Below are 25,138 nucleotides of genomic sequence, written 5' to 3'. Positions count from 1 at the left end.
TGTGAGGGATCCTGGACATCTCTCTTTGTGGAATGTGGGCTCAAATATTTTGGGGGCTTTGATCAACTCCAGTTGATAAGTGGTTGCCTTAAAGAACTTGTTACAGCATTGATCCTCACTGTGCGCTCGGTCTCCAAAATGTGTGCCTCTAATATTTATGCTTTGAAGGGGACAAGCACAATTTCCTGGGCCTCCATGTGTGCCCTCAGGGAAACTTGTCTAGGTTGCTCTTGGGCGTCACCAGAGCATCACATACCTTGGCAGGTGCTCCTCACAATGCTACTTAATGACACAGTTAGATGTCTTCGGTTGGTCAGGTGAAATACTCTGGTACAGGGAAAGACCCATACCAGACTTCCGATCTTCAGAAGCGTAAGATGATAAATTTGTGTTGTCTTAAGCCACTAAGTTTGTGGTTACCGCAGCAATCAAAAACTAACACAACCTGGACGTAAAACATTATGATAGAGGATTTTAGTTAAGTGAAGGTAGGATACAGAAGAAAATCAAAATGCCCAAAGCTTGATTTTTGAGTTCAAATAGAGACAAACAATGCATGTTTTCTTTGCGGTTACTTTTACTGAAAAACAACAACAAAACATTTCTTTTTCAAACAAGTCCAAATAAAAGACCATTACACAAGATTGCACAATCACTTACAAATGCTGCAGTTAAAGGTAAGTAGGCCAGTCTCACGAGTCCTTGTCTAGTAGTTTTCTCCATGTGCAACACACCGAGAGCGTAATTCTCCGAGCTGTTGGGCTGATTTCACAGTCCCATTGGCCAAGCTCACTGTGTTTTATAATTGAATCAGACCTCAGGTAGGAACTTTTCCACCATGATTTCTGCCTTGAGAGCAGTTTTAATTTTCACATTCTTTCCATTTACCTCTGGCTTTTTCATCGTCAGGGGCACAATCCAGCATTATCCAATGTCTTTCTCTATTTACCACACAATTTCCTCTTCTCTGTTTGGGACATAACTTCCACAGTCTTCACATTCTTTTCAACAACCACTGTCTTTAGTATACAATAATACGATTTCAATGTAAATACAGACATCTACATCCTCAAAGAGGGAGAAAAAGAAAGGACTGCCTGCTAGAAAACAGATCCAGGTAGGAAGGGTAAATTCAGGGAACCCTGGCAAGGACTGCCATTAACACTAGCTTGTGAAAAAGCAATTATGAAACTTAAAAAAAGGAAATCAAATTTGATGTGTTGTGTGTGTGTGTGTGTGTGTTTTATTCTGCACCATTTTGAATTAAATAGGAATAAATCTAATAATATGCTCTAGTTGCAACATGAAACAAGAATGTTAACAGCTTACAAATACTGCTGTGCTGTGAACGTTCAGTTCTCTTCTGAGACACGGGGCATACAAATGAGTCCAATTTTCAGAATCTTCCTCTGGGCCTTGTAGTCGCACGTGTCACAGATGGATGTGCTTTTTTTTTTTTTTTTTTTTTTTTTTTTTTTTCCCCCAGAGAACCAGAGTCTGCGATTCTGATTAGATTCAAGCTCAAGGTACAATTTAGCAAATGCTACATGCTTTCTTAATGATTTTACGCACCTGTGAGGTCTACTTAGGACCCAGAAATTAGTTAAGAATATAGAAACAGTCTCTTGAAAATATATATCATATCTATTTAGAAATTATGAAAAAGCCTAACATATTTTATGAATTTGACTTTTTATAAGTAGTTTTCTAAAACAAGCCTACACATAATTTTTCTCCTCAACAGTACTGATAAAACACAGGGCACCTTTTGCTTTCAAGTATTGGGTAAAATACTATACCCTGAGAATTTGGGGTGCAAACCTACACCTTGTAAACTGTAGAATGAAAACTCCTCAAGCACCACATAGGAAAATGTATACCATGATAGTTTTTAAACACAGAGACCATTATTGAATGTGTTTTCTCATGCACATATATATACTTATCATGAGATTATAGGGAATCTACTTAAGAATCAATACTGTCCTGCAGTCCAAAGTATTATTTCAGGTAGCGTGAGCATTCAATTTGTAGCAAACACAGACTTTCATTTCTATGAAGTATGAAAATAATTAAAATGCATTATCTCTTTAAGAGGCAACAATGATAAAGTCAAATCTGAAATTAAGATAAAGAAATTTATATCGCTAGGTATTTCCTATTGTTATAAGGATGAATTTGAACTGTGTGTTAACATTTGAGATTTGTCATAAAGATGGCAAAGCGTAATCTGTTTTAGCTTATTTACTCAGTGGTACATAGAGAGCCATATACATACAAACATATAAAGACATATACAGACAGACAGAGAGCTTATATATTAAGTCACTAACTGCATATTTGGGCTTCATTTAATCCTGAGGGCAATTTCAGTGAGTGCTTCTAAGAAAATATATTCTTGCGGATGAAAATTTTCATACTGGTTAAAAATGTGTTCAGTTTTCCAGAAACAACTCAAATGGAGTAAATTTCCACCTGACTATTTAACCAACAGGGGGAAAGAGGAAACGGGTTAAGTTTTCTATGGACAATGCCCTGTGGTTCCTCTGGAAAACTGAGTCACACATGTAACCCTGAGTGGAAATGGCATAAACCGGACTCTCGTTAGATTCAAGCTCAAGTCACTATTTGGGAAATGCTACATGCTTCATTAATGGTTTTGTGTACATAAGACATAAAAGGGTAGTAGCTCAGTAGCTAAAGGGACATCGTTAGGGTAATAGTTTTATGGATCAAAAGGCTTCATAGACTCTTGCTTTATTCCACGTAACTTTGGTTGAAATAGGAAGGGCACAACCACCTCATTCCAACAGCAATGCAACCTCAAGAAATAACGAAACACTGAAAATGAGGATTTAGAATTACCACGTGTTTAAAAACGTTCGTCCCTATCACTTGAGGTAGTAAATGGCCAGCAGCATTGGTTTGGTTTTTTTTGTTTTTTTGTTTTTGTTTTTTTGTTTGATGAAATAGAGGACCATAAAATTATCAATAAACAATGTGGTAGTCATAGAATACTATTTTTAAAGTTCCATTTTAACCACTTGGACATTTACTACGTCCTTGGCAGCTTCTTAGAAGATGTGGCCTCTCTGATAGAACCAATGAGTGAAAAGTTCTCTTTTCTTTCCTGGTTTCTGTACTAGTTTACCTCAGTGTGAGAATTTAAGGCTCAGATCTGCTGGTGATAGATAATGATAAATAGCTTATGGGGTCCCCAGGCCCCCAGGTAAGAATTCGACCACATTTTCCAGGGAAGGAAATGTCTCTCTTTTTGAAGACCTGGCAAGCAGTTGACTACTCAGTATGATCACTGGGTTTGCCTAAAAGTCACACGCGTTTTTAAAACAGTCTTGTCAATTCCGGTACTATCCACCCAAATCCTATGTCGGTTTTGCCAGATGTGTTCAAATATTTGAGAATTCACGGTGCTTCTTTGGGCACTACAGGTTTGAGCTCTTTGAAATCGATTCTACCTCCTTGTTTTAATACTAAATGACCTCATACCTAGCCAATCTCTCCTGAAAATGGCTGAATGTGGTAAGAGTGGTGAAAAATTAAGGCAATTCTGGGGTGACACTGCTGCTGTACCTGGGTGAGAAGACCTCCGTGACAAAGAAATAAGGCTTGCCCCAGTATGGTACAAGGTCATCTTTTCTATACACAGAGGCTGTTTTATATTTCATGCTTCTTGTCTCATAGAGGCATTCATTTCATTGCTCATCAGCCCATTGATGGAATCGTGACCAGAGCTGACTATTCCTGCCTCAAACCTTTTCTTCTACCCAACAGAATTTCATTTTAAAGGAAGATCCCTTTCGGGAAGGCCCTAAAAGAGAAATTGAGTCATTTTTCCTACAAGAGTCTGAGACGGGAAGCCTAACTACAAATGAGATTACGTCAATCACACAAAAATCAGTCTTAGGTTTTACTCACATCTTCAGTCATGAATAGCATAAAATTCTGTGGCTTCAAGAAAAAAATTTAAGCAGAAACCAAATACCGATGATCATTAAAATCAAAATAAGGATCTTAAAAAATGTTTTACCAGGATGACTTGCCTTTGAACAAATAAACAGATAAGAGGAAACTCCTTAAAGAAAGCCTGGGAGAACCTTCAAGTTATTCTTTTTAAAAGTAAGAAATATTCCAATGTATCATTTGTTGAGTATATGTTGGCATGCTTACTAATTACCACAAACTAAATATTTATCTCTCCAATCAACTCATCAGGACTCACTGTGAACACTCACTAAAATAACCTTCAGAATTGAGTTTCAGCGGAGGCAGTATTGAAAGTCGATGAAAGATTCTGTGATTTGGATTCTCAACATCTCTTAAAGCCATAGGGAGCAAGTGATACAATCCTAGGTCACTGCTATCTGTATGGCTGGGGCTGGAGAGAATCAGAGCCACTGAATCAGTTCACATTCCACTCTACTGCCCCAAACAGGCCACTCCTCAGACTTCAGGCAACCCCGTGAGAGAGGAGCATGCAACTATGGAGAGAGGGAATCACCGAAGAAGACGAAAAACTGCTATCCACTCATAACAAAGGTTGGATTCCAAGAGGAAAATAGGTATTTTATACTTCTCTGAGACTAAGAACTTAATTTTAAATGCAGTCACTGGCTCTTCAGTATTTCAAGCCATTCTATTTTAAGGCGACAGATAGTGTCATGGCGTTGTACAAATGGGAAAATTAAAACAAAGCCCAAGAATGAAAACTACTATTTTTTCACAATCACATTTGAAATCATGCTAAACCCAATAAAAGAACATGTAGAACATAACCAAGGGAATGACTAGGCTTGGCTCGTATGTGATTCAAAATGCAGACCCATCATATTTAAAAATCAAACAATCCTCACATATTCCAAGAACCCATAAGGAGATTTGTAATCCAGATTATTGATTTACTGATGTGGTTTACAACAGAACCAATCTCATTCTGCTGTGTGTTTTGATTGAACTATGAAAACACTGAAGGGATTGTCTGCCTAGTCACAAGTACAGAAGGGAGAGATGAAGAGAAAGCTTATATTCTGTATTATAGTATAAAAAGAAATCGTTTCACAGGGGAAAAACTGCAACCATTCAATCAGCTTAGTAAAACTAAAATAACACAAACTGTTTTAACAGGGTTGTTCAGGAAAATATAGAAACTTACACACTTGGTTTATAAGAAGCAAAAACTAAGAATAACACATGTAGAGGAAGTGTTTCAGATGCATTCTTAGTGCTGTTACAATGCAACCTTCAGATTACAGAATAGTCCATCTTCCGTCTTGCTCCTATAAACAAACATGGTCAAGAAAAGATTGTTAGACTAAAAGTAAATCTCACTTCTTTTTTTTAATTTTTCTTTTTTACATTTATTTATTTATCTTTGAGAAACAGAGTGAGACGAAGCGTGAGCGGGGGAGGGGCAGAAGAGAGAAGGAGACACAGAATCCAAAGCAGGCTCCAGGCTCTGAGCAAGAGGTCAGCACAGAGCCCCACGCAGGGCTCAAACCCACAAACTGTGAGATCATGACCTGAGCCGAAGTCGGACGCTCAACCGACTGAGCCACCCAGGCACCCCAGTAGATCTCACTTCTAAAGAAGGATATCAAGGTACATTTTATTTGACTATTTGGCTAATTTCAACATTAATAATGATGAAGATCACATTTTAAATTGTAGTTGGCAAATGTGTTTCTGAATTTCCTTAGACATTATAGTGACTTTAAGAAAGTACCCAAAGAAAAGCTTCTCTTTGAAACTTGAATTGAATCAATCAACTATTGAAAAATGATTTTAGAGTTAAATGTTTAGTTTCATTGAAATCATCCACAGCAGAGATAAAACTGTGATAGATACATTCCTAAAATATCATGCAGAAATGATATTTAAGCTAAATAGAAATATTTGAAATTTATGAGTTAGTAATCCAGTTAAGTGAGTAAACCCTATACTGAGAATTCTTATAAGTGAACAATCACTACCTAAATTATGTAGAATTTCGTACAGTGCATTTTGATTAAAATGAGACACACTGATTATTGCCTATAACTTAGTTAAATCCATTCTATCACAAGATTAAAAGCTTACTGAAAATTAGCCTTTTCTGTTGATCTCTCTATAGTAAGTCTACTAAAACTATGCCTTAAAAAACATTTTTTTCTGACATTTGAGAGTTGATATTTGAACATAATATTATGAAGACAGATATAGAGTGGCCTACAGGTAATATTTGTTAAGGATTAAGAACACCCTGTCATATGAAAAATAACCTCTGAGGAGTATCAAATAACAGCTATCTAATCAATTATATGCAATCAGAGTAGCTCGACAAGGGACATTTTAATCCTGTCATCTAAAAATTGACTTGTGTTAAATACATAAGAAAAAAAAGTCTTTAAGAATAATTATGATTTCATATGTATATACTTCATGTTTGTTTATTTTATTCTTTTGTCTTCTATATTGAGGAGTGACCTCCAGGATGAAAGACACCGAGATGGGTTTGGAGACTTCTCATTTGTGAAATTTAGGTTTTTCCTACCTTAGGGCATAGAAAGCAGCAACTGGAAAAGAAAACATAATTACAAGGGGAGGAGAAGAAAATAGAAGACTAAGAAGCAGAGTATGAGATTCAAGGATCCATGGATCTGACAACCACACAGGCTGAGTCCATCGTGAGGCAAGATTTGCAAAGATTCCCTGAACAGGCTGAGAAGATGTGGGGTGGTGGTGCGGGTGGAGATGGGCGCCGACAGCGGTGGGGTGGGTGGGAGGCATACTCCAGGATGGTGAGAACAGCCTGAGAAACAGAGGAGAAACCTATTTATACAATCGACTGGGACCATTTTTAGGGATGCATAGTCCAGATATCACCTTTTCATTCATTTGCAGGACACTGGCTCTGCTTCCATTAACTTCAGAGGAATTTTATTTGAAATTTTGCAAGTAATAAAGTTAGTCCGATTCTTGTTAAGGGTCGAGTAAGAAAATCCACCAGTTTAACCTATCAGAGGATCATGAAGAAGCCAGTAAAGATGAGAGGGGTGACTATACTGTGTCACCGGGCAGTTTGGCCTGGATGACTTCCCATGGTTATAGGACCAGAACACATGACAGAGTTCAGCAGTGATGCTGGGTCAGATTTTCCCTTGCTCACACAGACCTGTGCCCAGACAGAGAGGAAAATCTCTACATGCAGCTGGCAAGCTATCTGCAGAGTTGTATAACATTCTGGAAGGCCTTGATACTAGAGTACCCTGACCCGCAGCCAACGGGCCTGCCCTTAGAGATAAGCCAGCTCAAAGGGGACTCTGGGGCTGTGGGCATTGCTTTCCGTTGGGGGAAATATAAAGCAATCCTGGATACAGGCCCCTGTTGCTGTCCTGGAAGTCCACGTAGATAAGGACCAATTTTCTGCTCTCGTGAGGGCCTGAAAGATGAGGGGGCTCTGAGGCATTTATAGGGTTCTAGTCTCCAAGGGAGACTGAACTCTTACTATGTGCCCTGAGCTGTTTGCTATGTCCTTTGTAACGGTTTTATAACTCATTCGTCCCAACACTCCTGCAAGGTACTTCCATTTTACAGTTGAAGAAACCGAGGCCCAGACATGACAAATCCCTTATGCAAAGTAATACGAGCGTTAGAATTTAAGCCAGGGTTGCCTGGCCTCAAGGTGCACCTACTTGGCCTTTATTTAGTCAAAGCCCCACAGTCCCTCCTCAACTAAAATGCACGAACCCATTGGCATCCATGAGGATCCCACTCTCACACGGACAACCTATACCCACCCCTCCCCCACATACCACAATTACCACCCTCTCCCCCATCACTGGGAGCCACAGCCACTCCCAAAGTTTCTGAAACTGGCTTGAATTCTCTTTGATGCATAAGATGTTCTAATAACTAAGGACAGCTAATTTTTAAATCAAAAGAAAAACACACATGGAGACTTAGCATATGCTAGACATTGACAGTTCAGGGTCAATTTGTTACACTTATTCTCTTCTCTTTTTCCCCAGATAAGGGGAGAGAGACAATTCACAGCCAGAAACTGACACCTGGAGCAGAGAGTAAACGAAGTGGGCATACAAGGGGTCATCTGCAAGAGCATGGGCCACAGAGCTCCAGGGGCCTGGATTTCAGCTGATCTGTGGATCTGGGACAAGCTATTTTTTCATTTGTAAACAGGAATTAAAAATAGTATCTCCTTGGGGCGCCTGGGTGGCGCAGTCGGTTAAGCGTCTGACTTCAGCCAGGTCACGATCTCGCGTTCCGGGAGTTCGAGCCCCGCGTCAGGCTCTGGGCTGATGGCTCAGAGCCTGGAGCCTGTTTCCGATTCTGTGTCTCCCTCTCTCTCTGCCCCTCCCCCATTCATGCTCTGTCTCTCTCTGTCCCAAAAATAAATAAACGTTGAAAAAAAAATTAAAAAAAAAAAATAGTATCTCCTTACTTTCAGAATCCAATGGCATGATATGAAGTCTTGATATATAACAAATGATTAATATACATTAGCTATTACTTTTCATTTATTATTAATTTTATAGATGGTAAAGAAAACAAAAAGGTATTAATACAATTGTGGAGGGAGGCAACAAATAATAAGCTCGAGGGAAGCTACAATCCAAGAAAAGAGAAAGGGAGAAAAAGCAAAAGAGACATTAAGAAGATAATCCAACAAAAGAGCAGCTATAGATAATAACAGACAGAGGAAGCCACAACAAAGTTAGAAAAAAATTGAACAAATCAATTCAGGAATGTGATTACAGAATGAACTGCAAATGAAATGCCACGCTTATGGCCCGCGGCCCTGACACCTGGCCTCCTACAGGAAGCTGCAAAGAATGTGCAGGTGAGGGAGCAGGCAGGGAGCAGTGTCCTTCAGGCCACCCAGGTGGTGATAAAAACAAACCACAGAAAGAAAAGGTGAGGAGAAAGAAGGAAGCAAGGTGGGACATCCAACTAAATCAGCTGCAAGTGAATGGGAAAAAAGGGTCCGTACAAGGGAATAAAATTGCCAAACAAGGTCACCTGGGTGGCTCAGTCCATTAAGCATCCGACTCTTGACTTCAGCTCAGGTCATGATCTCGGGGTTTGCAAGCTCGAGCCCTGCTTCAGGCTCCGCGCTGAAAACACAGAACCTACTTGGGATTCTTCCCATCCCCACCCCACCCCCACCCCCCCACCCCCGCCCCCGCACTGCTCCTTCCCTGCTCTCTCTCTTTCTCTCTCAAAGTAAATGAATAAACATTAAAATTAATAAAAAAAAATAAAGTTGTCAAACAAAAACAAAAAGCAACGAACAGAAAGTAAATGAAATTCTCAGACCAACGCTAAAGGAAGAAAGAGATAGGTAGTGAACTGGTTGGACAGACACCAGGAAGAGGGACCACCAAAGAAGAGACCACCAAAGGAGAAAAAGAAAAGGGGAAATGAAGAGCAAGAAAGAAGCAAATTGGAAAAAGGCTCTCGCATGGGATACTTTGGGTTTTTAGTCCCAATTCTGCCTTCAGGGGCACAGTGACTCATGAAAGGTCACTTAACTGTTCTGAGCCCCAGGTTCCTCCTGTAATTTCAATGCAAGAGACAGGGTTCGACCATCTGAGGACCCCTCTAGGGCCTCCTTAGAACTTTCCAGAAACAGTTGCCCCTGCATCCAGCCCCTCTCTCTTTCCACTTCAGCTGCTGATGTGGGGGGCTCTATTGAGCCGTGGAAAGAACCTGGAGGAAGTAAGAAGAAAAGAAAGACCAACATGTAGGAGCAACATAAGGCACACTCAGAAATGAAACGACAAATAGATCAAGTCTTATAGGAAAAACAGAAGACATTCACTGAAACAAAATAATTGCGTTAACCGCTGTGTGGCAGGCATGATGCCAGTTAAAGTTTTCTTCTGTTATTATCACCTATTGACTTTATCTTTGTGTCCTTGTAAATGGTATTTATAATCAAGTCTCAACTCAAATTTTAAAACAGAAAGATGGTGTCTAAGTGGGTGGGCAGGAGAAAGCATGAGAGGGAATGTGTCAGGGAAGGAAAACCTCAGCTACACATGTCAAATAACAGAAAACTAAAACAAAAATGGTCTCAGCAGAAAAAGCATCGAAGATCCTGTGGAAAAGGGACTTTCAAAGCAAAAGCCGACAAACAGCAAAGGCCTAAAACAGAAAAATCCTAACGACAAGGGAGAAAATAGCCAAGTTTTGCAACTGGTGTGCCCAGCACACCGGTGTGTCGAGCATGGGCTCCTGTCATGACTACTGGCCGCGAGGCCACCAGCTGGGAAGAGCCTCATCCATTTGTCACAGTGTGTGACATCATTACCAAGTCAGGATAAAAGAATAATACTGCTAATTATCTTCTCAGCCGGGCTGCGACATGGCAAAGTTTGAGGAGCACAGCAGCAGTGACCACAGGAAGGAGAGAAGCAGAAAGACCCCTCTGTGAAAGCAAAACTAAAGGGAAATTCTGCATAAGCAGACAGAGATGATGGCACCTGGTTATGCTCAGATATACACAGGGGGACGGAGCAAAGCTCCCCAGGCTCCCTGGTACAACGGTACAGCTAAAAATAGATGCTGAAACACTTATTATTATTATTTGAGCTGGAAGGAATCTTAAAGGTTAAGACAGGACTTGAATCCTGGTCTCGCAGCTCTGCGGGCACGGATCTGTGCCCTCTTGGCTTGGGGGACCAGGTCACACGTGGGTGGGGCTCTCCCCACCGCAGAGCACACTGTAGCTGGTGGAGTGTAAACAAGAGGTTCGTGTTCCTCGGATGAATGAGGGAATTAGCGCATTTCGTTCAAACATTCATTTTAAAAATGTCCAGAGAGGCACAGAGTAGAGAGCCCAGGTGTCCTGGCTGCCAGGACAGGGCCCGCTATCCTTCTCTGCCATCCTTTCTTTGCTCCGGGCCTTCGACCAAAGAACAGAGTGGCCCCCAGGGTGCATGCTGCAAGCGAGAGCCCAGAGCCCCCTCTGCAGATCTTGGCTATCTCGTTCCCTGGGGACCTCAGCAAAGCCATTCCTTCTAAGCTTTAATTTTCTTCTCCATGAAATGCTGTGACCAGGTCAAGTCACTTGTGTGACTTCTTAGTTAAAAGGGGCACATAAACTCCTACTCTACCTCAAGGAAAATCTCTGAATTTTAAATCAAATTCTTAGGATATCTTGAATTGAAACCAGCTCTCAAGACTTCTCACCCTGACCATCCATAGGAGCTTCCACTGATGAATGTGTACAACGTAATTTTTTTTGATATATCTGAGCAATGTTTACAATTTTTTTCACATGCCAAAAAGAACAACACACTTCTTTTTCACATATCTAACTTTCTTCAGAAAGTGGCATAGAACTTTCAGGAAGGTAGGGCACCTGGGTGGCTCAGTCAGCTAAGTGTCTGACTGTTGATTTCATCTCAGGTCACGATCTCATGTTTTGTGGGTTCGAGCCCTGAGTCGGGCTCTGTACTGACAGTGTGGAAAAGGACTTTCAGGAAGATGAGTTTTGAAGGATATTAGTTATCTGAATTTGGATAATAGATTTTTGCCTATATACAAAACGCTAATTGTTAGTTCCTAACAAAGTCTTCTTAAATTGAGAAGCCAGCTTTGCATTCTATCTTTGGGGTTGGGGACTAAAATAAAAGGCTGTGCTTTCAAAAGGCAAAACCTTTTTTAAAAATTACTGTTCAAATCTCGAACACTAAAAATTATGATTTCTATCTGTGTCTGATGGGAACAACTCCATGCCTAATCTCTCCAGACTCAGCAGACAGGAGGGAAGCCAGAGGCAGCTGCTGCAGGGACACTAGGCAAGCGTGTGCCCGTGTGCCCGGTTGTTCCCTCCTCTGTGTCGTGTCCTCTCTTCCCCTGGCTTCTGCACCTCCAGGGCTCACACAAAGGCCTCGCAGGATTAGCTGCCCCAAAATAGCCTTAGGTAAACACACCACCTGTCTAGAAGATTAAAACATTTTTGCCTAGAGGCTACTCTTTTCTTTCTGCAAAACTAGGTGTCTAATTCTGAGCCTCTTGCAGAAGCAGATTGAATTTTTTTACAATGAATAAAAGATTCATTATTTACCTTGAGTCCCCACACCCCTCTCTTTGTGATCATCATACACTGCCTGCTGCAAGCTCTCACAGAGGAAGAATGCAAGTTCTCTGTTTCCAGAGTGCAAGGACAACGAGGGAATTTTTGACACAAAGACCCAAGGATTTTTGAACGGTGGCTTAAGGTCTAGAAGTCTAATAAATGTAATGCATAGCAACAATCCCTGAATTTGAAAAAGGTTTTATACTTTGCAATATACTATTATGCCATCTGACACTGAGGTAAATTTTGAGGAGTAGATATTTTGTTGAATTTTTTTTAATGTTTATTTGTTTCTGAGAGAGGGAGAGAGGGACACACAGAGTACTAGAGGGGGAGGGGCAGAGAGTGAGGGCTCAGGGATCTGAGCTGTCAGCACAGAGTCCGACACGGGGCTTGAACTCACGACTGGTGAGATCATGACCTGAGCTGAAGTTGGATGCTTAACCCACTGAGCCACCCAGGCAGCCGGAGATATTTTTTTAAACGTGTCTTTCTTTATTTTGAGAGGTGGGGGAGGGGCAGAGAGAGGGAGAGAGAATCCCAAGGATTCTGTCAGCGCAGAGTCCAATATGGGGCTCAATCTCATGAACCATGAGACCATGACCTGAGCCTAAATCAAGAGACACTTAACCGACTGAGCCACCCAGGGGCCCCGAAGGGTAGATATTATTGACACGTGAGTGTCATGAGTGCTAAAGAGTTTGCATGCCCAAGAACACACAGCTGGTGAGAAGCTGAAGCTGTGAATCTGATTCAATGATCTTACTTCCTGACTTAAGGCCCTTTCATCGCACAAAGAAGCAGTGTTCCTCTGTTCCTCTTCAGTTCGGAAAAGAGAAAAATGGTTTACTTCTTTCATATAAGCAGAGAAACGGCTTCTCTCCACCTCCCTTCTTGGTTCAGTATGATCGTACCAAAAGTGAAAGTCCTAGAAGCATATATGATGCCAACACGTCCTAATCTGAAGCAAACAGGAAAATGAGGGGGCCAATTTGTCCCCACGGTGCTGACACTTCTGTGCTCCTATTGAAGGCTGCCCCTGTCTGATTGTCTGATCGTCCTGGTTCAGACAAGCCAAACTCCTTTTTCCTATCAAGTCCCCTGGAGTGTATTTACAGCAAGGATTCCTGCCTGAATTTGGATTAATTCAGATATCAGGAATCTACTTAATCTGATTTCTTCTAGAGGGGGGCAAGTGGAGGTTGATTCTTTTCCGAAAGGAAAGAATGCAGATATGAAAGCGAGTGTCTTACAGGAATTAGCAGCCGTGCATAGTGGATTCAGTCTGATCAGACTGGATCAAACCCAGCAGCCCATGCAAGAAGCCACTGCAGCTGATGAATATCCCCCTTTTCATGGTCAAGTGTGTGTGTGTCTAAAGACCTTGAACTCACCCTACGAAAAAGTACTCTATCTGGAAACAGAAAAACAAGAGCTTAAAATATACAGTCCCTTTGTATAAGACATTTCAAGTGAGAGAAGATGTGGAGGGAGAGAAGCCTTTGTACAGATTTTAGAAAACCTCCTAAACAGGAAAATGTCAGTGTGATTCTTCTTACTTGTGGGGAGCGACAAGAGCACCGAGAGCACCAGTGTTCCCACCCATCTCTCAGAATATTCACGCCTTCTGTCGCTGGGGCTGCCAGGAATAGAGCGAAGCTCACTCCACAAAATCCAGACCGGGTTTTCATTTCTTTCCCCTGCCAATCCTCACCAAAGGCTAACCTGACAGATCTAAGGTTCACTTCCCTCCTACTCACTGATGGGAAAAACAGGCAGTTTGAAAAGGTCAGAGGGGGAAAGGCTGGCTGCGGGGATTGAGGAGTGGGAAGAAGAGGAAACTTGGTAAGGAAATTAGCTCCTTAATAATTTAGGTGGGGTATTGTTCTCTTCTCCCAAAACGCCCCTTTCTACAGACAGCCTCCCCTGCCACTTCAAACACGAAGCAGTAGGATTGCTCTTAATCCCTTAAAACTGATTATCAAAGTAACATTCACTCACCAGCAGCTGCTCCGTTCTGCTTTCTGGTGACTGCGCATCATCTGTGTTCTACCACAAAGCTCATGGTTGTGCCATCAAAGGAGGGGGGCGCAATGATCCTCGGCCCCAGGGGTTGCGAAGAGATGCTGATGACAGGCTTGCCGTGCAGCTGGGCGAAGCCCTTGGCCCCCACGAGCTGGGATGTGGCTGCTGCGGCCGAGGAGGAAGAGGAGGCAGGAGACTGACCAGAGGCCATGAAGTATGGGGCCTCAGTGAATGTCGAAGCTGCGTCTTTGTTGGGGGGCTCTGCCGCCATGGAGGAGAGCTCACTGCTCCCTGGGGTGTGAGCAATTGGCGTGGGCTGCAGGGCACTGGTGGGCAGCACCGTGGGCAGAAAACCGGGGTAGATCATGTAGGTGGGTCCATAGGCCCCAGGACTCAGGGCCAAAGGAGGCACAGGGAGGGACATGGGAGCCACAGCCTGCTGCTGGGAGGTCATAGGCACATCCACATACTGCCCCGTCTCAGGGTCAAAGAGTCTTCGGGTCATGGGCTGTACTGGTGTGTCCACCAGATAGTACTGGCCTGTCGTCACATCCAGGAGCATCTTGCGCTGGGTCTGCTGAGGCTGTGGCTGCTGGAAGGGGTCTGCGGGGACTGAGGCCGGGCCTGCAGGTGCTGGGGCAGGCATGCTGGGTGGGGAGAAGCAGAGGACCTGGGGCTGGGCTCCCTGCAGGGTGAAGGGTAGCGGCTGCTGGTGGTAGATGGCAGTGGGAAGATGCTCGGGGCTCTGTGGCCCTTGGGGGGCAGCTACTGTCTCCCTGGGGTTGTCGGGTTTGGTGCGCCAAGCTGGCCGGCCGGTTCCACTGACCTGAGAGCCTTTGGGACTACTGGGGACCTGACTGCGGGCGCTCAGGGGTGGCAAGCTGCAGAGAGTGGTCGCTGAGGAGGCGGGCGGCCCCTCCCTCCCAGCCCCGGGCCGGCCCCCCGGAAGCTCTCCAGCTGCAGAGCTTCCTTTAAGGGGGATGGTCAGGTAATTCTCACAGTCACTATTGTTCTTTTCCAAATTGCTGCCGTTTTTCCTATTGGTCAGCTCATCAGGAGGTGCCCGTGTGGCCGGAGAGATCTTGAGGGACCGGAGTCCCTGTGATTTGATGCCCTTTGCTGCCGAAGGACTCTCTGGCGAAGGCCCTTGTGGGAACTTGCCAGCGACACCCCCAGTTTTCTGGGTGCTGCTGGCACTCACGGTGAACACATTTCGGTTGCTGGGGAGTGGGGGGAGGGGCTGCAGGGGCTGGGTTCTTTCCACATCCTTGTGCACTGGGGGAATATAGAGCGATCGAGGCCTCTCCCTGGCCAGGTTCTCAAAGGCAGCTGCCCGGGCAGACACACTCTCAGTGCTAGGGTTGGAGTTTCTCCGCTGCAGACGTTCCACGGGGCCCCCACGCAGGACTACACCGCCTTTGTTTCCTGCGCCCCGCTCCTCCAGCTCACCCAGTCGTCGGGCCAGCTTGTCTGGGTCCCCCTCAGCACCCGCAGCCCCTTCCCTCTCCTCACTGGCAATGAGCGACAGGACATGGCTGTCCATCATCATGGGCAAAGGGTCACTTTTGCGTTTCCACTCGTTCCTGTTGAAGCTGTACAGCTCTTCCATGGACCTCACTGCGGCAGTCAGCTTCTCCAGGGCATTCCGAGATGGCTTGGGGCCTTTCCCTTCCTCCTTGACCTCCTCCTCCTTGGCCTTCTCTGGGGTCTTCTGAGCAGAAGCCTTAGAGACGATCTTGAGCACAGGCAGGTAAGATCCCTGCTCCGGCTTATTGGGGGCAATGGTGGCCACGGGCAGCCTGCCAGATGCCCTATGAACCAAGACTGTCCCTTCCGGTGAGGAGGAATTCAAGACCCTGCCACTGCCACCTTTGCCTATGTTCTCCCTCGGCTCGCGGTCCATGCTATCTTCCCTCTGGTTCACCACGGCCTGGCACGTAATCACTATGGGGGAAAGGGATTTGGATCCGCCAGCTGCAGCGGCCAGCTGCCTGGGTTTGGGCCCGGTCAGCCCCTGCTCTGGGGTAACGCTGCCCTTGTCACTGCTGTCCCCTGACCCTTTGATTAGTTTCCTGACATCTCTCACCTGGTGGAGGGGGCCCTGGGCCTTGGACTTGTCTCTGACGTCTCTCACCTGGAACTGGGGCACTTTTTCCAGGTTGTCTCCCCGGAAGAGTTTCTGCTGCGCTCTGCTGTTGTCCTCAATGGTCTTAAAGAGGTTAGAGGCGCTGCTGCTGGCCAGTTTGGGCGTGAGCAATTTGGCAATGTTGAAGTCCGAGCTTGGCTGCTGCACGCTCCCCAGCCGGATCTTGATTTCGGGAGCCTTGGGCCGGATCACTGCCATGGAGGTGGCTTGGGCAGCAGGATACTTGGTAGCCTGCTTCCCCGGCTGCTTGTCCTTGGGCGTCTGCTGGATGTTGGGGACGAAAAGGCGAGACATGATGGTGGACTTGCTGGCAGAGATCTCTCCGAGATCAGCCCTCCAGTCGCCCCCTTTGGGAAGCTTCAGCTTCCCAATGGGGGCTTTTTCTTCCCTCTTCTCTGCCTCCTTCTCCTTCCAGGACCGGAATGCACTGTTCTGACTGCGGAGGAAGATGCCTTTGACAGTCTCTGATGCACTCTTCTTAATTTCGCAGACTTCCTCCGTATGTCCATCCGGGAAATTTCGCCAGGAGACCGCGGCGCTCTCCCGAGGAGCACTGGCTTTGAAGATTGGGGATTTAGACTCGGCTGCGGACCCCTCCGCACCTGCGTCCGCCACGCTGAGCACCGTGTACTCAGAGCCCGCCTCTGAGTGGCGAGAGCTCTGCCTCTGCAGGCCCCTCTCCCGCGGCTTCTCCCCCCGAGCAGGGCTCTCTGCCGTCTCCTTGGAGGTGCCGGAGAGGTTATGGTGGGATGTGTCGCTGACTTCTCCCCTCTCCATTTTGAACTCATGTTCCCGCTGCATCTTCTTGGAGATGACATTTTTGAGCAGACTGGAAGCAAACTTGGACTTCTTCTGGGGGCCGTCGGCGCGGGAGGCAGGCTTGCTGCTCTCCGAGGTCTCCGAGCCATCGTCAGTGTGCACCGACCCGGGGCCCTTGCTGGAGCCTCTGGTGGTTCTGCAGGGCCCAGTGGCCGAACTGGCTTTGCTGTCACTGCGGCAATTCATGGGCTCGAGAAGGGTGACCACGCGGGAGCCCGTCTGGACCTGCTTCTGGAAACACAGCGGGGTCTCCACATGTTTGATTTCCCCCTCGACTTTGCTGACCACGAACTCCAAGGCTTTGGTCTGGGACTTCTTGGACTGGATGTAGAGCTGGTCTGCGGCGGTCCTGGCCCCACCGCCCTTCCTCAGACCCGCGGCCACGGAGGCCGCACTGCTCCTCAGGAGGCTCTGCTCCACCCTGGCTCCAACACCTCCACATTTTAAGTCCAGGAAGGTCGACCACCGCCCAAAGCCGACCTCGGAGAGCGTGGAGGACTCCCGGGAGCTGATGTTCAGGGCCTCGAAGTAGGGGTAGGCGAGGCTCCGGAAGGCCCGGGAGGTCAGGTTCCGCACCTCCTTGTCGGCATCGTCCAGTTCGCTCACGGCACTGGAGGCCCCGCTGGAGTAGTCCACCAGCTCCTTCGCCCGGATGGCCCCGCACCGGGTCTGCAGGCGAGCAGGGACAGCGATGAATTTCTTTGCATGGTCCTGAGCCACGGCTGCAGCCGGGTCTTGCTTCAGTGAACTTGAATTGTGTTCAGCAGCTGTAGAGACGCGGAGGCTCATGTCGCCTTCATGCTTGGCAGCATAAATAATGTTTTGCTTTGCACGCACGTTGCTAGGCTCATTTATAGCCCGGGAAGTCGGTTTGATTGATAGGAGGATCTGGCTTGCCGCACTCCCACAGCTGCTTGCGGCGGCGGCTGCCCCTGACGCTGCCTCCGGGGGCTCGGGCAAGGGCTCACTCGGGGTGGCGGTGCCAGGCCCGGTGGGTGGGGGAGTGGGGTCACTGTCAGAGGGGCCGCTGCCCACTTCCGTGCTGCTGGTGTGGCGACCACTGCTGTCGGCGTCGGGGCGGGCCGGGTCGCTGCTGGTGGGGCTCGGAGTCTGGGTGGCATTGGTGCTAGGAGTGGTGCTGAGGTAGCAGCTGTTGTCGTCGTCCTCTTCGGTCGGGGTGGTGACGTCCCCCGGGGTCTCATCGCTGCCACCGAAGGAAGCGTAGTCCACGAACGAGTAGATCACGTTGTTGTCCTCGAAATCCCAGCGGGAGGCCAGTCCCACGTCAAAATCCATGTCCTGCTCCACCTCACTCAGCTGGATCTCGTGGGTGGTGATGTAGTGAGCCTCCTCATTTTTGGGGGGGTCCCTGCCGCCCTGAGACTTGGCAATAATGTCCCTGCACTCTGTTCCGTCTCCCCCTCCCGCTCCCCCTCGGCCTGCCCCTCCCCCCCCTCCTCCTCCCCCTGCTCTCCCCCCACCTCCTCCTCCCCTGGGCTGGCAGCTCACTGCGTTCTCACCACTGTCACTCTCAAAGCCTAAAGACGAAGAGGAGGTGGCCAGAGCCCCTGTTGATGTCGTGGTATCATCCATCTTGGAAAGGCCACCTTCTTCTGCTTTGTCCACCGGGGAGGAGGAGGAGGAAGAGGAGACGTTGCTGCCCCCGTCTGTGCGGGAGAGCTGGGATCTGGAGAGCTCCGAGGCGGCAGGATTCCTCCGGGGGGCCGGGGCCTTGCCTTCTCGACGGCTGGGTTCATCTTGGGCTTCCTCCCCGGGACTCTTAGGGGCGCCCTGGGCTCTGGGGCAGCGCCCCAGAGCGAGTGCGCTGGAGCCGGCGCTGTCCCCCTGGGCCCCAGCGGACGCGCACATCTCCACGTAGCTCGCTTCTCGCGGGGAGGAGGCCGCTGGCTTGGGCCGCGGCCGCAGCTGCTGCCTGAGCTCCTGGCTCTCTGGAGCCCCGCTCTCCCCGGGGTCGCCCACCTCCTCCGGTCTGGCCTGCGGACTCGGCTCAGGAGTGGCGCCTTCCATTCCGAGCCCTCGGCTAAGTTTCAGCGACAGGAAGAGACAGTGGTGAGCGCCGGGGCTGTCCTGGGTCCCTCCCTGGCCACGGAGGGGCTGCAGAGTGGCCCTGAGCAGGGCCCCACGTGCCTGGACCGGCCCCAAGGCCGTAGGCACCACTGCGGCGGCTGCCACCAGCTCCCAGGTCCTCAGCCCCTGTGGCGCGGTGGGGGCAAGACCGAGGGAGGCGGGAAGGCTCCCGGCTGGGGTGGCAGAGGTGGTCTGGGGCCGGGGGGCTGCTGCTCCGGCCGAGACTGGGGCCAGCTTCCCGTGGCGGAGCTGTTCTGTCCAGTTGTTTGTCTGGCACCTTCGGCGGCGAGGAGTCTGAATGCCATCGGCCACGGAAGGAGCAGCATCTGTAGGTCGACCCAGGGACTTCCAGAAATGAAAGGAAAGCATGTGCTGTTTCTTGTGAAGCCTTGTCCCTTTCCTGGATGGGGCGAGAGTGGGTCACGTCATTCCAGAAATATTTTTAGTGTCTGTTCCCCAGTCGTACTGAAACCACACTTGAGGGTAGAGAGAGGAGGCTCTGCGATGAAAAGAGAAGGTGGAGGGTGGAGGAGGCATGTGGGTTCTCATTCAAATCAACCAAATGCTCTATGTAATCTATTATAGCCATGTCTAGCAAGTATGAAATTAGTCTTTACTCACTGCCATCTTTCACTCCCCAATCTGATTAAATGGCTTTTTCCCCTTGTTCTTAAATAAAATTCAAATTTGGCGTTGCGTTTCATATGAATTCAGGACAATCCAGAAAGATTTCAAAATCTCTCCTAGACATATGGGAGGCTTTATGCTTGCCTCAAAATCTATGCACTTTCTTCTTCGTTCATCTCAAATCAGATGAGTTCTGGTCATAAAACTTCCATAGGAGTAAAATATGCCATCCCTCTTTCTCCGAAGTTACACTCTATAAAAGATACTCTGTTCCAAACCAGAATCCCTTCTAGAATCCTTACTGTGTGGACTTGAAGTATAAAAGGGCAATTTTCAAAGACTTAAGACAGAAGACCTTAAATAAATAAACTTTTAATAATAGTCATTAGAAAGGAGCACACGGGGTCAAAATTAACACTACTTCAAACTCTACAGTATCCAATCGATCTCAGAAAAAGTTCCCTAAACTTCTAAAACCGGGGCAAGACAATAAACCTTCAATTAAATATAGCCTGAGCTGTAGCCTCGTGATTCGGTTACGCTGGCTGAATTCCAGGCCTGTAGGGCGTGGAGTCAAAAGGCACAAAAGAACGACGAATACACTTACCCTTCATGAGTACAGTGCGGCTTGGAGGGAGGTTCAGAGAGGAAATGTGACCCGCTGGCATGCCCCATGGAAATGGAGCCAAAGTCCCAGTTCACTGGCTCTGAGGTACATCCATTTCAGATAATTCAGTAGTTGTGCAAGTGAATTTGCCAGGCGCCCCACGATAGGGGTTCTGTGCTGGCCACTCTCAGAGCAGATCCTTGGGTGCTATCAGTGGAGAACCACGACCCTTGGTTTTCATGAGATCTGGCCCTCATCACCTGCCAGGCCCAATTTCACCACTATACATAGTCTATGTGTCACTTATGCCGATTGAATAAAGCACTATTTTAAACATCCACATTTGTGGGGAACAAAAATAACATCATCACCCATCCCCTTCCAATGTGAAAGCCACCCCCGCACAGAAAAATGTTCCTTCTTCTGGATAGGCGTGGGGGTAGGTATGGAGTGGGAGCCCCTAATAAGTGAAGCATTTACCTTCCCATACCCGAGACGTGGAGAGTACAGCATTGCCGTTCTCCCCCTGACAACTTGCTTCTGCCCACGTCATTGCCATTAAAAACATGACATAAGGAAATACTGGAAATAACAAGTATCGTGGTGTGGCTATAAAGCCAGAGCACTAGGCGGAGAGTAAAAGAGAAAAGGAAACAGGAAGAAACAGAGGGAGAGGAAGGGAATGGAAGAACAAGAAGAAAAGGGAGAATTTGCTAAATTTTCAGCCAACTTTTTGGTTATGGAGAACCAGACTCAATGGCACAAATTCCCAGATTTTTAATGACAATGAAAAGGTTAAATAATAATCACAACTAAGAGTTATATAGCCTTACTGTGTGTGATGCACCTTTACATGTGTATGTATTAGCAACCTGATGAGTTAGGTACAATTTTAATGCATAAGAAAGCTGAGGCATAGAGATGTTAAGAAATTATGGAGCAGGACTCAAACCCAAGCAGTCTGGCTCCAGAGCTTGAACCTGGAGCATTGTGCTGCAGAGGCTTGCTGGCTTCTCTGCTCGAACGCTCTCCACGGTGCCAAATGCTCAATTAGAAGGAAGCAATGCATCTATTAGGCAATCTCATCTGCATGACCACAAACAAAACACACCCCTTTCTGATAAAAATATTTCCTATAAAAATATTATCAACCTGTGTATACATTATATACTCAGGGATTAAGGAACATGACCCTATAAATAAAATGAAATAAAATAGAATTGGTTGCTCAGGCAAGTAGAGTAATTTCAATGCCCCATTTTAATCTTGCTCTGAAGCCTTGGACAATAAATCCTGAACACTGCCTCAAGCACTATGGGCCATACACACTCCATAGTTGAATAGAAGGCAGAATTTCTGCCCATCAAGGCAATTATAGTCTAAGGAGGAATTTTCCAGCACTTTCCACATGGCCCTGTCTGTCGTGATAACTCGACATATTTCAGCGGTTTCTCCCTGCAGTTGACAAAGTACAAAATTGGAAGGTCAGATGCCCTGTAGGTTAAGGAATAATTGCCTAATGGCTGAAGTTATGAAAACCTGCTTCTAGAGTCTTGCTTCCTCCAGAAAGCACAGCCCTAGCCAGAGCTCCCCAAGAGACAAAAAGAGGGTTATCCTAAAAGAGGTACTTACCTGCAATTTCTCTGTGCAGGTCTTTTTCTCTTTTCTAACTAAATGAATGCCAGTGTAGGAAAAACTTGTAAGAAAATCTCTTTCAAATAAAGTCAACTTCCAAAAACTAAGGTTTAACTCAAACCACAAATTCTATTTAAAAATCAGACAGGCAGAGAATTCAGAATAGGACAGACTCTATTAAAAGATTGGAAGGAAAAAAAGAAGAAAAAGAAGAAAGAAACTCATAAATGGAAAAACAATGACCAGTTGTAGCAGAAAGTCAACACAATTAAGAACCCCAAACTGCCTGGCCTCTGCATTTTCAGAGTTTTCTGTCAGTGTATGCTACTATGAAATACTCATTTGGTAGCCATAGAGCCTTTTATTCCGTAATATGACTGGAGTCATTTTTTTTTTTTTTACAGATGAACTCAGTGATTGCCTACCTGATCTCAACTCTTGAGCAATTAACAATGACTAATGTCACCAGCATTAACTCATGTTAAGCAAGCATACTTACTAGACCAAGCAAGGTATACTTGGTAGATAACTTTATATGGGATTTCAAAGAGCAACAAAGGAAATGACTCAGTGTCCTTATTTTTATCTCTGCAGAGAAAGTTCTTAGCATTCTCTGAAAGTCTTGTGAAACGTATCATAGTAAGAAAAACTTTAACATGATTAAAGAAATTGAGAATGAAGGCCAGGCTATCCACCAGTTGGTAAAAGAATATGGTTATATTTCAGGTGTCCAACAATGGCATAATACAATACGCAAATACATCATCCAAAGGGAAGAACGCTTTAGCGCATTAGCAGACATAGGCTACTAGACTAGAAATAAAGAGATAGGTTTAAACTTGGACTCAAACTAGAAGTCAGACAGAAGATTTACCAAGTGCAGACATTCTCAGGATTCTCTGGGGTGCAATAGGAGACAGATATTTTCTGATTACTTTAAATTCTGTATTCACACACAATGATGTGAAGGAGGCTTTTCTGTCGACCACTGCCTAATGCCAGAGTGTGGCCAGCTGTTTGGCTTCCTGGCCCAGGTGGGCACGCCTAAGAATTACATCTGAAGAAAAGGCACCACATTATTATTTTTTTTTTGAGGGTGCCAAAAAGCATTTATTTAGATACTGAGGTAAACATGTGCTTTGGCTTGTTTAACCCTCTTAAAAACACCATGAGAGAGCAATGATCATTCCCATTTTGTGGATTAAAAAATTGAGGTTAGTGAAGACATGTTGCTACATGACTTTTCGCAACTAATAGTGCCAGAGCACTGACTGCCCAGCTCTTGAGTGACTCGAGCCCACCACCCGCAGTTGAGGACTGAGCACTCAGTCTGTGAGGTGGAGGTCACAGGTTCATTCCCACTGTTGGCCAATTAGCTGTTCCACAGCCTCAAACAGCTGCCTGCACATGGAACCAGCTGGTCACCACCGAGTCCAAGGAAACAGAGTGGCAGGATTAGTGTAAAACTATCCCTGTGAATAAAAAACAGCATGTACCCTGAGGATGAATAAGTAGCACTATCTTCTTGTGCAAAGAAGAGCACGTTATTGTAGAATCGTGCCATGCACATTGTAGATGCAACCCCTTAGCTATGCCCTTAGAACTTGGAAGGACAGGAAGACACAGTTCACCACCAGAAATAAAACTTTGACACTCAAGCCAGCCCACAGAGGGAGGAGGCGGCGCACAAAGTTTCCTTACTTTCTCCCTCCAGTCAGGATGGGTGTCAAGGAGTTGCTCCTCTCTGGTCTCCCGCCCTCCCCCTCTCCTCTCTCAATGGTCTCCTAGACATATTGCCCTCCCTCTCCCCACCCCCATTTCCCTTCTTCCCCTTGGCCCCTGACAATGGCTTCCATCTGGCTCTCTTTTGAGGGAGGAGTGGAGGTTTTGGTGTTTCAGATATTACTGGATAAGGGAAAATTATCCTTTCCAGACCAGCATCAAAGTGAAACACTGACAGGATAAATAAATCTTCCTCTGTGTAATATTGACCACTTCAAATGGCCTAACTCTGTCCATCTCCCCAGAGTCAGCTACTGGTTATTCCAGCCTGCAGGAGGCAGGGTCCTGAGGGTCTAAGCGTTGGGGACAGCAGGTCAGGAAAGATGCCTCATCAGGCTTTACAAGTTACAGGAAGTTTCTCCAGACTAGGTTAGTGTTGAACCAATTTTTTTTCTTTTTTTTTTCTTTCTTTTCTTTTCTTTTCTCTTCTTTTTATTTTATTTTTTTAATTTACGTCCAAATTAGTTAATTAGTTAGCATATAGTGCAACAATGATTTCAGGAGTAGATTCCTTAATGCATGCAATGGCACATTGTGTACACATTAGTTCTGCAGACATTAAATGATCAGAAACGTATGTTTCAATCTTGAAAGAATTTCCACGAAAATAAAATTGCAGAATAAAATGTATTAGTATGATTCCATTCAAAAACAATCAAGAAACTCATTAAGGGAACAGAGTTGTATCAACGGAAAATGTATAGATGTATAGATACCAAACTACATTGTTTTTGTGTGTTGGAAAGGTAAGATTGAACAATTATTGTCAGATTTTCCTTCAGACAGCTAGGTGTTGTTTGAACTATTACAACAAATATGCTTTTCTTTTGTAATAGAAAAAAATTATTTTATTTCAGAGAAATTTTATTTCATCCATAAACTTTTCTTAAGTTAAGCCCATTCAACTTAGAAGTGAAGCAAATACAGGGTGCCTGGGTGGCTCAGTTGGTTAAGCATCCGACTTCGGCTCAGGTCATGATCTCATGGTTTGTGGATTCAAGCCCCACATCGGGCTCTGTGCTGACAGCTCGGACTCTGGAGCCTGTTTCGGATTCTGTGTTTCCAGCTGTCTCTGCCCCTCCCCCACTCATGCTCTGTCTCTCTCACTCGCTCTCAAAAATAAATAAACATTAAAATTAAAAAAAAAGTGAAGCAAAGACGACTCATACGGGGGTAGACCAAGAGACATTTGACCCTCCCTTCCTTACTTTATTAACGTAGGGAATGAAGTTCAGAGATTTAAGTGACTTGTCCAAGGTCACACAGTGGTGGGTGGTGGAGGAAGACTAGACTCCTTCCTCCTGGCGCC

General features: G+C 46.0%; 1 protein-coding gene across 1 annotated transcript; it reads right to left on the bottom strand.

The window, feature by feature from the left end:
* Window positions 1-559: 559 nt before the first annotated feature.
* CB1H4orf54 (chromosome B1 C4orf54 homolog) lies at window positions 560-19,606 on the bottom strand. The gene is made up of 2 exons (XM_043571744.1): window positions 14,102-19,606; window positions 560-5,294 (listed from the first exon to the last, which is right to left on the bottom strand). The coding sequence occupies exon 1, from the start codon at window positions 19,545-19,547 to the stop codon at window positions 14,139-14,141; it is 5,409 nt and encodes a 1,802-aa protein (XP_043427679.1). The 5' UTR covers window positions 19,548-19,606; the 3' UTR covers window positions 560-5,294; window positions 14,102-14,138.
* Between the last annotated feature and the right edge of the window lie 5,532 nt (window positions 19,607-25,138).

Source organism: Prionailurus bengalensis, chromosome B1 (assembly GCF_016509475.1).
Source record: "Prionailurus bengalensis isolate Pbe53 chromosome B1, Fcat_Pben_1.1_paternal_pri, whole genome shotgun sequence".
In the NCBI taxonomy this organism is placed as follows: Eukaryota; Metazoa; Chordata; class Mammalia; order Carnivora; family Felidae; genus Prionailurus; species Prionailurus bengalensis.
Note: the sequence above shows the minus strand (reverse complement) of the source record. Positions and strands in the feature narration are given on the sequence as shown.

Bases quoted from the DNA above. Each gene is read 5' to 3' on its own strand.
- CB1H4orf54 (XM_043571744.1), bottom strand. From the start codon at position 19,547: ATGCTTTCCTTTCATTTCTGGAAGTCCCTGGGTCGACCTACAGATGCT.